Below are 13,477 nucleotides of genomic sequence, written 5' to 3'. Positions count from 1 at the left end.
GGCAGACTTAGTACCGTTTAAAGTTGCCAGATCCAGTAAAACTAATGCTAAATTTAACCCAGAATTTCCAGAATAAGCCAGAAAGACCACTTAAATGAGATGGGAATGGGCTAATTAGTGGCTTTACACAGGCTAACTGGAAAGAGAAGTGAAGGAGTCAGCAAATCTTCAGTTTCCCGCAGCTCATCTGTGAAAGGGATCTTCCACCGAAACCAATAATCTCATATGGACAGCGCTGATCTGTGTGATGTCCCAGATTGTGCAAAGTAAAAAATAACCGGCCTCACCGGAGGAACCTTTTCATATTTCCTAATTGCGAAAATATCTGCTTTTTGGCGTGTTCTGTGCAGGAACTGGGAACGATTTTAGTTCTAGGAACACCTTTTATTATATTGTCGCTGCAGAAACCTTGTGTATATCCAAAGATGCTGCTTTTCAGGAAATGGAAAAAATGCTTTAACCTTTGATATTGTGGCTTTATATATGGTCAGACATTTGCATGTGTCATCATCATATTACTAACATTTTACCAAAAGTTATGTTACAAGGTTTTTGACCAGTCCGTCATTAGAACGGCCGTATCTGAGTCAGTAAGTGCATTGCATTACATTTTTATCAACTACAGGTTATAAAGTTGATTGTAGCTATGTATGTGGGCACTCAGAAGGAGGAAAGGCCATATGAGATGTTGTAAGAGACATCTCGCACAATCTATTATAAAAGTGAATCACACTATTTCGCACATCAAAATATTTCCATGTTATCACATGCATGAAGACGTATGACAAACCATAGACAGTAAAAAAACAAGGAGTGTTTGTGAACACTATGACGGCGGTCAGCAGCGTGTCAGAATGTGATATTTTCTTATCTAAACAGGGCTGGCCCTGTGATTGTTCTTCTACTGTTCATGTTTACATTCATTACAGAGCAAATTAGTGCAACTGTAATCAGATCTGCCGACACTTCCGCAAGAGCACTTAAAGGGATGATTCCCTAATAAACTCTGTCATCATTTACTCACCCTTGTGTTATTCCAAACCTGTATGACTTTCTTTTTATTAAGGTGATGTCCTAAAATGCTAATTTCCAGTTTTGCATGTTCATTCTTACCATGTCACAATCATCAATGGGACCAATAGGGTTTGGTGCCATTGACGTCAATCCCAGGATGACACACCAAGTATAAACGAGAAAATGTGCTAATGTCTCATTTTGTATTCCAAAGAGATGAAATGATGACAGAGCTTCCATCATTGGGCGAATTTCTCCTTTACCTTTACCCAGGTCTTTTAAGGTTTGTCCCTGTAATAAATTCACGGCATAGTTATATGGTGACATCACGTAAAAGTTCCATAAAACTCAGCTGGCGTTGTTTGATTTGGACGATAATCTAAAATTTGATCGCCAAATAAACTCTGTGGTAAAATCGTGTTTTTATCAGCTACGTCTGCTCGTTAAAGCAAAACCGTTTCGCTCATTTAAAGATCTTGAGAAATTAATTCACGTTTTTATTTCATCGAGATTGGACTATTGTAACTCATTATATCTGGGAATTAGTCAGCAAACACTATCTCGTTTACAATTTGTCCAAAATGCTACGGCCCGTTTTCTGTGCGAAAAAAGAGAGAGAGAGCATATCCCAATTAGCTTAAGACAGGCTCCATCTATTTTATTATTTTTAAATCCAAACTTAAAACATTTTTATTTTCAAGAGCTTTTGATTAAAGACTGTCTTTTTGTATGTGCTTACATGTTTTTTTAAATATAAAGTTTCTTATTGATTTGTGAGTCTACGTGGAAAGCACATTGGTCAACAGTTGTTGTTTTTAATAGTGCTATACAAATAAATTGTCATTGTCATTGATAACATTGATGTTGATATCTATACTGATATACTTGTTTTTCCAAAGGCTTACTGAAAGACAGACATTTCTAATTAATTTTACCACAGAATGAGAATGTGTTCCTACTAGAAACCATCACCGAAAGACAAGAACTGCTCCATATATGGAGGGAATGACTGGAGGAGTTCTGAAGAACGCAGACAGTATGTTGGATCCGTCAGAGACAGACCACAAAATGGACTCTTGTGACAGATTGCTAAAGAACACTTTAAGTTTTGGTTTACATTAGATCGTGCCTTAAGACTAGGAGATGAGTATCGTCAAAAGCTGCCTGACGAACTTCAGCTATCAAACCTACGTTTTACTATTAGCATGCCGCTGATGGCGAGGAGTATCTATCCTGTAGGGAGATCGCCAATCTCAAAAAACTTACTTGATGCTGACTAATGTGGAAACTAAACCATGGGGCATTAGGACTTGGTTTCATCTTGTCAAAACATGCCCTTATCAGTAGAGTCTATAAGTCTTGGGACACCTTCTCACCAAGCCAACAGGGCTCACAGAGAAGGCACACAGCTGAGAAAACCTTCAACCACATTTTAAACAGGCAAAAAGATTCCTTGGCACCCCGTAAGTCCCCTTATTGAGTTTTTACAAGCTGGTCTAGTGCCAGTTCTGGCCTGCGCTGCCCGGTTCGTGCCATCAGCCCAGTAAAGCATAACGACAGTGCGGCACTTTATGCTGTATGCTTTCATGACCTCAGTATAGCATTAACAGGCCTCAGAAGGTCCAGGGCATCAGATGGGAAGGTGAGCATGATGGGCGCACAGTCCTTTTCCTAGAAGAACATCTGTACCCTGCACTTTGGTCTCTTGGATCCATAACCAACCCAAACACAAGACTGCTTGTTCCTTTCAACTTTATCTAAACACTACTCTGAGGAATTATGGGTGAAAAAACGTTGCCTCCAGCAAGCAATTCCCTCCACTCAGTCACAACGGCACACACGCTTGAGTTCGGCAGACTCCTCTATCACTGTGTTCCTCCAGGTGTTTTTTTTTTTTCTCTAAGAATGATAATGTCAACTTAGTAAATGGCTGACAGGAAGTAAAGTAATGTGTGGTTTTTGGATTCACATCATTCATGTCAGAATTTATTGGGGCAAACCTGTGAGGTATGATGATTCAAAATACTTCAAGCAAGGATTACATCAAAGTAACACCAAAAGGCTTGAGTGCACAAGAACACAGACCTCATTTATCGCAATAACACTTTCATTCACTATCAAAGTCTGCTTGTTTAACAAAGATACATTAAATTAAATCAAAAGTGAGAGTGAATACATTTATAATGGTTTAAAAGATTTCTATTTTCATGGTTTCCATGAAATTAATATAAAAAAATATAATAATATTAAGCAGCTCTGTTAAAAGCTTATAACTGTTTTCAAAACCGATGATAAGAAATTTTCTTAAGGATCACGTGACACTGAAGAGTGGAGTAATGACTGCTGAAAATACATTTTTAAAATACATTGAAATACATTAAAATAGAACAGTTATTTGTAACAACATTTCACAACATTTATCAAATAAATGCAGCTTTGGTGAGCATAAGAGACTTTAGAAACATTAGGGCCCGGTTTCACAGACAGGGCTAAGATTAAGCCAGGATTAGCCCTTAGTTTAAATAGGGCATTTAAGTAACTTTAATAAACATGCCTTAGAAAAAAAACATTACTGGTGTGCATCTTAACACAAAACCAAACAGCTCAAACGTGTCTTTTAGTCTGGGACTAGGCTTAAGCCTTGTCTGTGAAATCGGGGGTAAAAAATTACTGACCCCAAGAATCTGAACAAAAATAGCAGGTCTTGATTTTACAAGTAAAAGGAAAAGTGGGTGGTAATCACAATTCTACGGCAATGGTTATCATCCTCTCTTACCAGGAAAACCGGTCATGGTGCTCTGGTTGACTTCACTGCCATGCAAATATGTGGTGGAGCTCAAAGCCATGTAATTGGCACTAAGAAATAAGCTATTTTGGGACATTTTATTAGGAACTGTGTATATAGTGCAGTAATATGGTATTGCAAATGTGGCTGGTACTTCCCTGTGCAAAACATGCCACCAAAAAGTCTCTAGATATGGCTCATGTTCCTCTTTCAGTGCAAATCAATGAGCCAGCATCATCATACACCAGGCAGGAACTGTACATCCAAATGCTTAGAAACTTACTAGCCCCAAAACGTCATCATTCGTGTCCATGCAAATGTTGCAGGATTAGCTCCACACCAATCAGGGCTCAACACGAAGGATTTTTTCTACTGGCCCCACCACAAAAAAAGTTATAAATAAATAAATAAAATAAAATAGGCCTAGTTGTTAATTGTTTTAGTTGTTTTTTGATCCATGTAACCTTAATAAATAAGGTTATGACACTAAAAACTACTAGCCAAACTCATTTAAATATTGTTACATACGGTCAGTAATAAAATAAGAACAAATAATCAAATTACGAGCAATAGCACGAATAAAACAACAGAACAGACATATAAAAATTAAATAAACAGTTCTTTTCAGGTTTTTCATGTAGGTCTAAAATAGATTTTTAGGTACAGAAATGGTAAACAAATGTAAAATATCACTGCATAGTCTTCTTCGCTGTATAAATATAGATTAACCCTAATTAAAGTTATTCAGCCTAGAGCGAGCATTTTTTTTTCTGTCTTTTGTTTGATTGACGTATAAAAACAGACAGCAGCAGGAATATAGGCTGCTGTCACTTTAAGAGCTGCACGGACCCAATATACCGTCACACATGCATCTTATCTCACATGTTAATGTTGAATTCAGTATTCTGTAAGGTGCATCACACAGCGTTCTGGGCGCACACTTTGGATGCTTATCATACAGCGCGCGAGTACCAAACTGAGAGACCCAGGTACTTTCGCATCTACATGCACTCTTGAATATTTAAATTGGTAAGGCTTAAAAATGTGCCAATTATAAACTTCCGTGAAGATGCAGCACTGGCCCGATCGGGCAAGTGACTGTTTCCGTCAACTGGCCCGAGTGTTTTTCAAGCTGACCCTGGGGCCACCGGGCAGTCCTTATTGTCAAGTCCTGCACCAAGGTTCAATACTTGAGATTTGAGGCCTGTTACAATCCCTAACCCTACATATGGCAACAGCAATCGTGATTCTTGCCTTAGCAAGCACCACTAATTCCTAACATATATCACTTCCCATTAACCCAGTGTAAAATATGGTTTACTTTAGAGTCTTTCACCATGCTTGCACTCAACCCGTCACACTTTCCAAAGGCCTGTAGATTAAAAAATGATTCTGAAACTAATTGGCTTCACATTTGGTCTGGTTTTCGATAGCTCCCCCCCCCCCCCCCACAGCACCCCCCCCCCCCCCCACACCCCCACTCACCGTGCCGCTGACTCTGACATCATACAGGCGTGCCCATTCATCCTCATGGCTGTCCACCATCATGACGCTGTCCTCCTCCTCTGAACCCCATTCCGCCTGCAGGTCCAACCGTACCTCTTCGCCGAGGGAGTGCATGCCAATGGCAGGGAAAAGCCCATCTGGAGCCACCGGCACCACCACTGACCCCACCTTCCATTGACACATACACATAAAGAGAGCACTGTTAAAGCATTCCATAAAGTTAACCACTATTTTACAGCACATTATAACCGAGAATAAAGACTGCTCATTGAAATTATGTCTGTATCACTCCTGGTCCTTCTATCTGGCCTGCAGGAAAACCAGTCATCAGAAAACAACCCTCAATTAGAAGACTAGACTATTGTGTGTTCAAAGACTTTAGCTCTACAGATTCTTGTAACCACTATAATGGAGCAATAAACAAAACCATTACACACAATGGTCCATAGAATTCATAGTTTGATGTAGATGTTATGCAATTAGTGAAAGAATGCATAAATATATGGTGTCTGATTATATTTACATAGTGCTGTTCAAGTTTACACTTGTAATTAATTAACTGTGTTTAAGACTGTAAATGCATTTATTCAACTTGACAATATAATAGTTTATGATATTTAGCCTATACATAGATCACACAAATACATACATGGTGATATGTCAGTATGAATTTTAATGTATTTATTTGATCAAAAATACAGTAAAAACAATAATATTGTGAATTTAGAATAACTGTTTTCTAAAATATTACCATGTAATTTATTCCTGTGATGCAAAGATACGTTTTCAGCATCATTACTCCAGTCTTCAGTGTCACATGATCTTTCAGAAATCATTCTAATATATTGATTTGCTGCTCAAGAAACACTTCTTATTGTTATCAGCTGTTGTACTGCTAATACTTTTTTTGTGGAAATGTGATACTTTTTCAGGATTCTTTGATGAACAGAAAGTTTAATAATTTCTTGCACACAAAAAAACCAAACAACAATAGTGTGCATCAGAGTGACTGTGCTTTAATGTTGTCACCATACTGGAATTTCTAACTTCGGTACCTTAATATCAAAAATATTGATATTAAATTCCATGTTGGATACCATGGGGGAAAACTACCCTATATACTGTCATATAAATATTTTGCCATATAAATTTTTTTGTCCGTCCATTGAAAGTCTAGGAAATCAATATTAAGCCACAAATGAATATGAATGGAGTGGTTTAACCCAAGTCTTCTGAAGAGACACGGTCGCTTTATTTTATTTTAATGTAGGCTTTTATTCACATATAAACATTGATCAATTACCATTACAATTATGTCACCTAAATGTTTGCTCACTCAATGTGCAGCACAAGGAAGCTTGACTTTAAACTTAAACAAATTTAATTTACAAAAAAAAGACAAGTAAACAGTCAGTGAAAAAATAAGCACAAACAACACCCCTCTCATTTATGTTTGGACCACTGAGCCCCTAAAAAAGTCTATTCCGTTTCTGTAGCAGGACCTTGCACAATGTAATTAAATGTAAAATACTGGATAGTCTTCTTTGTAAAAATTACAAACAGAGGAATCCTTTCTTTTTCTTTTGTTGTTTGATTTACATTAATGACACAAACTTCAGCAGTATTATTAGGCTGCTGTCACTTTAAGACTGAATGTACTGTTATACATGTTTTCTTTGTTTGCATTTGTTTACATTCACTTGAGATAACTGATTGTATTTACATAAATACTCGCAAAGATGGGCATTTTACATAATTTTGTGTGTATTTGACCGTTTAAGTGCAATAAGCCGGGAAAAGGTATTTAACATGGTACACATTTTGAGTAGCGGCTTTATGTGTGTTCGGGAAACCTGCAGGAATTAGTCAAATTATGTGCAATAGAGAGTTAACTCTGTAAAGAAAAGAGAGAGCGAAAATGCACAGCTGGTATCGGTGTATCGATATGTATTGAAAAATCTATATTTTTGACAACATTACTGTTCTGTGACTTCAGTACCAAGGCATGGAGACTCACCTCCTTCCCATTCTTTGTGAAGAACACAGTGATGAGTCCGGCATCAAAAGTGTCTGCATAGATTCCGCAACCGATTCGGTCCCCCCGGTTACATTTAGGACCGAATTGCTGACCGACAGGGTTGCCGTTGTACAGCCTGTGAAAAGCAAATACAGTCATTTATGACTTATAACTGGAAAGCTTCATGGAATGAGGAAGTGATTTTTAATAAAAAATTCCACAAGGTAACTAACAAAACAAAGTTTACAAACTAACACATTTTGGTTAAAGACAAATGTATTAAATTATAAATATTGAAATATATTAAAATATATTAATATAAGTAAATATATCAAAATAAATATTTAAACCCAAGGGTTAGACAAAAAACAGCTAAAGTAGACATTTTATAAAAAAATAAGTAACAACTCTTAATGTGAACTTACTTCCCATCATCAGCATGGTAAGCAATTGAGTGCGGAAGCCAGCCGGGCTGATGGTCAAGTTTGTAATATTGAGGAACCAGCCCGACAGCAATTGTCCCTCTCACTCCAGTATCCATAATGGTCACCTTGAAATATCATAAAAAACATTAAAAACACATGAGCTTCAGTATATGTGCAGTACAGCTGATGAATTCTGGTTATGATAACAGTTTATTTTTAAGTGACTAAAGGGCAAAAGATGTCTTTCAGGGACTTCTAAGCAAATGCCAACGGTAATGTGCGTCACGAGCAGCACTGATTCCAAAATAACAGACGGTGTAGGAATCAAGAGTTAACAAGGAGCGTTCGGCTGAGTCACAGGATGGAAATGTCAGGTAACCTGTTATTAAGAATTTTAACGTCTCGGCTACTACTTATCTCTCCCTTGTATGCAAAGCATCTCCGAACAACTTCCACACCCTCTCCTCTGCAACCTCCTCAAAGCTAGTACATTTCCAACATACAGCTATGAAATGTAGAAATGACTGCCAAAAATTAATTTTAATTTAATGTTAATTTTCTCATGCTCATTAATCAAGTTCAGACGGACCAAGCGACTCGTTTTATTGAAAATTCAACATGGAATAGGATTTGTTGATTTTGAGGGACTTTCATGCAAAAAAGACGGATTATTCCTGCCACACGACTCAACTGTTGTAGCCGTACCCTTGGAAGGGGCAAGCATAGACAAATTAATCCAGTTATTGCACCACAAACTAAACTTAACTCTGCACACTCATCCAAAACCACAAACGGACTTAGAAAGCGACTCCACCACCTCCAAGAGGTTTAAGTCCAAGTTTCCTCATCTTCCTTGTCGTTTCTTTCGAGGATTTGCTTTCCAAGCTTTATAATGCTAGCGTAAATCCTGATAAGCCTATATACGAATGCTTGCTGCTGGTTCCAAGCCTTTTCTGCTGTAAATTCAATGCTGCACAATGATTAATTTAAGGGCACTCAATTATATTACCGCAACTTCAACAAAGAACCGTGCCATGAACCTTGTGGCTACAAAATTCCACGTCGAAGCTCCAGGCAAAATAATCAATTACACTAATAGAGATATTTCCACTTGACTAAGGACAAAATTGATTTGCACATGCACATGTGAGCACACTGAGAAAACAGAGCAGGGGTTAATCACTGTATGGCACTTCAATGTTGAAATAGGCGGTGAAGGTGCAGCAACACAGTCCAATTGTGATGGAGCGTTGGCTTCCCTGCCCACACGGGCTAAGATGAAACCCCTGTGAAAGAGTAATAAGGAAACATGAGGATGACGCTGACGCATATCCCGACTGGCAGATGACCTTTACGGAGAAGAGGAAGAAAAAAGTTCCCAGACTTTGCAAATCTGAATGATTCTGCGTCACAATCAGGTGATGTAGAGCGTATAAAGCAAGAGCGAGTTCTTTATTGATTACTCATAGCTCACTGCTGCAGATGTCACATTCATTTCCACTGGCTGCAGATATTCCCAGGGTGCACACTCACGCATGGAGTGACGCTTTTGGTCAATAAGATTGCAATACAGTTTAGTATGAGACATCTGCTTTAAGAAAAAGCCTTTTTTACAAGCCAAAGTTGATTATTAAATTAGAATAAATGTTACTGTCTCAATAATTCCTTCAAAGCTGGGCAGAACCAAACTAAACACTCCTAGATTTAAGAGACAACAAGGAGGATGTGCAAAAATACATATTTTCAAAATCAACCAGTCATGGATGGACTGTATTTAACTAATGAAAATTAGCTCTTTGATTATCTTTGATAATGAAGAGGAGGCAAAAAAAAAAAAAGCATTGTGACAAAATGTATTTTACTTTAAACTGTAACGAAATTAATTCGACTAAATGGGAAAATTCTGTCATTAATTACTCCGTGTCGTTCCAAACCCGCAAGACTTTTGCTCACCTTCTGAACACAAATGAAGAACTTTTTGAAGAAATCTGAGAAATTTCAGTTCCTCCATTGACAGTCTACACAACTACCACTTAGACGATTCAAAAAGTTCATAAAGAGATTGTAAAACTAATCGCTTTATATGATGAACAGACTGAATTAAGTGCTTTTATTCACATATAAACATTCATCAACACACATCAGTTGTGGTAAACCGAAGCTCAAGCATGTTCGATTGACGTGCGAGAACCAATGAGGTTCATTCTTGTGTTACACAGCATGTTTGAGCTTCAGCCAGAACCAATGAGGTTTGTTCTCGCGTGTCAAGCATGTTCGGTTGAGCATCTTTTTATGTTCGCTGATCAATGTTACAGTTTTTTTCAGTCGCTAACAAGCGTTTGTCCAGCCAGTTGTCACATTTTCAAAACTCTAAACACAATTAGCACAGCATCGGTCTTTTGTGGCCATACCATTCACACATTTCATGTCGTTTTCACACAATATGCAGTCAGTGAACACATTTCCACAATGCTTACATTTTCTTAACAGACAAGCTATACCTCCCAACAAAACTATGGATTGTTTTTGTAGTATTTACGAATGTTAACACACAACATCCCACAATAGCAAAAACAATATTCCAAACCTTAGATACAGTATAAAAACCTCTGCTTCTGCAATGATCAGTTCAAAAACAATATATCTCAGATGATAACAAACAAACAATTGAATATCTCAGCTGATAACAAACAAACAATTGAATAATTGACACAGAGCTGATTTATGTTGGGTAAATTGGGCCAACCACAGCTGATTCCAGACTGGCTTAGACTCAGTGGCAGGGGTTATCTTTTTCTATTACATTGACACTTATACAGTAAAAGGAGGAGAAGGGAGAAGAGCAGGCCCAGTGAGAGATGCAGTGAGCCAGTGGACCCTCTAATGCCGAGCGCATCCTTGCCTTTCTCAATGATCTCCACCAGCGCCTGGGTCCAGAGCAGCGCCTGGTTCTCATGAAAACATGAGGACCTTTGTAATTACCTGGGACAATGTGGCTTTCCATCATTCTCAAGCAATAACAACATGGTTTGAAGTCCACCCAAGACTGGTAAGTCTCTTCCTTCCACCCTATTCACCTTTCCTCAACCCCAGAGGAGTTCGTTTCTGCATGGAGGTGGACGGTTTATGACCATCAGCCACATGACCAGATGTCCCCCCTTGAAGCCATGGATGCTGGTGCAGGGACATTACAGTTCTTGATTGCATCGCCTTGGATAATATCAGATGTGATGTTGATGAAAACATGTGGCCTAACCCTGAAGATCGCAGAGATTAGATACAGTCATTTTGTGCTTTTTTTAGTACAAAAAAAAAAAAGTACTAAAAAAGTTGTTGTTTTTTTTTGTTCAGAATGCTCTTGTGTGTTTCATGGATATTTTGTTCACTGTAAGCACTACTGTAAAACTTTTTCTGTTCTATCATACCGTGTTTCTATTGTACCTCCTGTAGTAAACAGTAAAGGATTTGCTTTTACTGGAATGCTTTTGAATGTGAACAATACTACATGTGGACATACAGTTCCCAACCAAGAAACATAAAAGTCTATGCAGTTTTTGTAATGTCAACAATATTCAGTATTTTGAAACCTGGTGTACTTTGTTTGACTGCATGTAACTTGTGAAGTGAAAACAAGTGTTATTCTTTGACAGAATAATTTCATTTTGAGAAAGATGTGTTCTATTTTGAAATGAAGAGTTAGTATATATTTAACAAAATGTGTTTTTGAGAAGAAAATTATCCATTTGGCCAATTGTGTTTTGTAGGTGTGAGTCTGTGTTAAGAGTTTAGAAAAAGTATCTGGAGTATGGTTAAGCGCTTGTTAGCGATTGAAAAAAACTGTAATATATGAATAAAAGCCTAAATTCAATCTGTTCAGTGTATAAAGTGACTACCGCTGAATTAATTTATGGATTTCATTATGAACTTTTTGAAGCATCAAAGTGGTAGAAGCATGCAAAGTAGAAATCTCTCAATTTCATTAAAATTATCTTCATTTGTGTTTCCGAAGTTGAACGAAAGTCTTAAAGGTTTAAATGGAACGACAAGGACGTGAGAAAATAATGACAGAATTTAAATTTTTGGGTGACCTAACACTTTAAATATTACAACTCACATCTGCACAGAGAATACTGTTTATGTTGATAAAAGTATGTTTAGTACAAGTTTAAATTAATACATAGTCATTTATATTTTCAGCTATTAGAATGATATGCATTTTAAATGGCCTAAAAAGGACAAAAATGAATCAATATGACATGACAAAATATTTACAAAATTCAAAGTATGACACAAAAAACACTGGCTGTATGAAGGACTCATCAGGGTAACGTACAGGGTGTTACTTTCCCGCTCCAATCCCCCCGAGAGGAAGTTCATCACACCAGCTCAATCTGCCAGCAGCAGAAAACCCATCAGAGCTGTCTCCCTCCTCAGATACACAACCAGACGGCTTCTACTGAGCTCCATAAATTAAATCACGCTTGCCCTCTCCCAAAGACTAATTTATAGCCCAATCCCAGCAAGTTTTCCGGTACTAAATCACCTGGGAGCTTCTTTTTCAAACTGTATTTTATAGCAAAGTTGCTAGAGAGGTAGCCGTAATATCGGAGTACATCAACTCAAAGGGCAGTGTCTATTTTGACGTGGAGGGACACCGGAAACATTACACATTTTAAAAACAGACTAGTCTGTGAGCTGTCTAAACGACTAGCAGCTCTTGAAATTTGTTGTTGACAACTATGAATTTGTACGTGATTTTTAACTCATTCAAGCGCACACAACCTTGCTTCACTCCCACCTTATTATAAATCCTATACAAAAATCAGATAATGAAATCATGCAATGTAAAAACTCAAATGTCATTGAGAAAACTAATCCTGTCTGAAGTGATTTACAATAGACAGTAACAAAAATTCAGAGACAAAAAGACATGTCAATGTGTCATATTAGATATTCATTAGTAAGATTTCCAAACAGCATTCACTTTAGAAAGCTTATTTTCTTTGCAAAAATGTTATGAAAAGGCAGATAATCAAAGACCAGATGCAAGACAAACATTTGGAAAATTCAAAATATAAACATAAAAAATTCTAGAACTGACTACAGCATAAGACATCTACAAAATCGTAATGAAATTGAAAACACTGCTTTCAAAAAGTTGAATCTCCGAGCATACAGTTACAAACAAGTTATTAGTAAGTAGGTTACTGTTTTTCTTAACAAAGGCAACAGAAAGGGTGTTGAAATGATTCTAATGTTTTTAGCAACCCGACAACATAGGTGTGCTTCTTACCTCGAAGTAACAGTTTCCTTTTGATAAGGGGCGTGGAGCCACGTAGCAGCCAACTTCATCAGAGTTCCCTTGGTAACTACAGCAGGGAAGTAATAAAAAGCTTAATCTTTAATAACCAGAGCACTGTTGCTATAGGTACGTTATTAAAATGGCCAGTGATTAGTGGACTAGCTGCTGAAATCAGGTTCAGTTGCGTTTCTACATGTTTCACACTGATATGGATGAGAGCTTCTTTTGGAGACGGTTATAACCTCTTCCACATCTTCATTTAAATCTAAATAATATTAAGGTGACCACCTGTCCCTGTCACCTGACCTCTTGGGAGCTTGGCAAGACGTAAGCAGTGGGATAATGTAAGCATTTCAATTATGTCTGTATTGTTACAATCAGGTTGGGAAATTAGACCCCGCCACCAGCCAGTGGCAGTGACTTTGCCT

The 13,477-nt window shown here is 37.6% G+C and overlaps 1 protein-coding gene across 1 annotated transcript in view; it reads right to left on the bottom strand.

Moving 5' to 3' along the window:
• The window catches only part of spryd3 (SPRY domain containing 3), a 42,726-nt gene that overhangs the window by 26,329 nt on the left and 2,920 nt on the right, over positions 1 to 13,477 (bottom strand). The window contains exons 3-6 of the mRNA XM_079588077.1: positions 13,041 to 13,116; positions 7,748 to 7,872; positions 7,323 to 7,458; positions 5,285 to 5,473 (exon numbers count right to left, since the gene is read on the bottom strand). Coding sequence (XP_079444203.1) covers positions 5,285 to 5,473; positions 7,323 to 7,458; positions 7,748 to 7,872; positions 13,041 to 13,116 — 526 coding nt within the window. The remainder of the gene's footprint in view (positions 1 to 5,284; positions 5,474 to 7,322; positions 7,459 to 7,747; positions 7,873 to 13,040; positions 13,117 to 13,477) is intronic.

This window comes from Phoxinus phoxinus (assembly GCF_949152265.1).
Source record: "Phoxinus phoxinus genome assembly, chromosome: 18".
In the NCBI taxonomy this organism is placed as follows: Eukaryota; Metazoa; Chordata; class Actinopteri; order Cypriniformes; family Leuciscidae; genus Phoxinus; species Phoxinus phoxinus.
The sequence above is the reverse complement of the archived record's forward strand: the minus strand, read 5'-3'. Positions and strand labels throughout refer to the sequence as shown.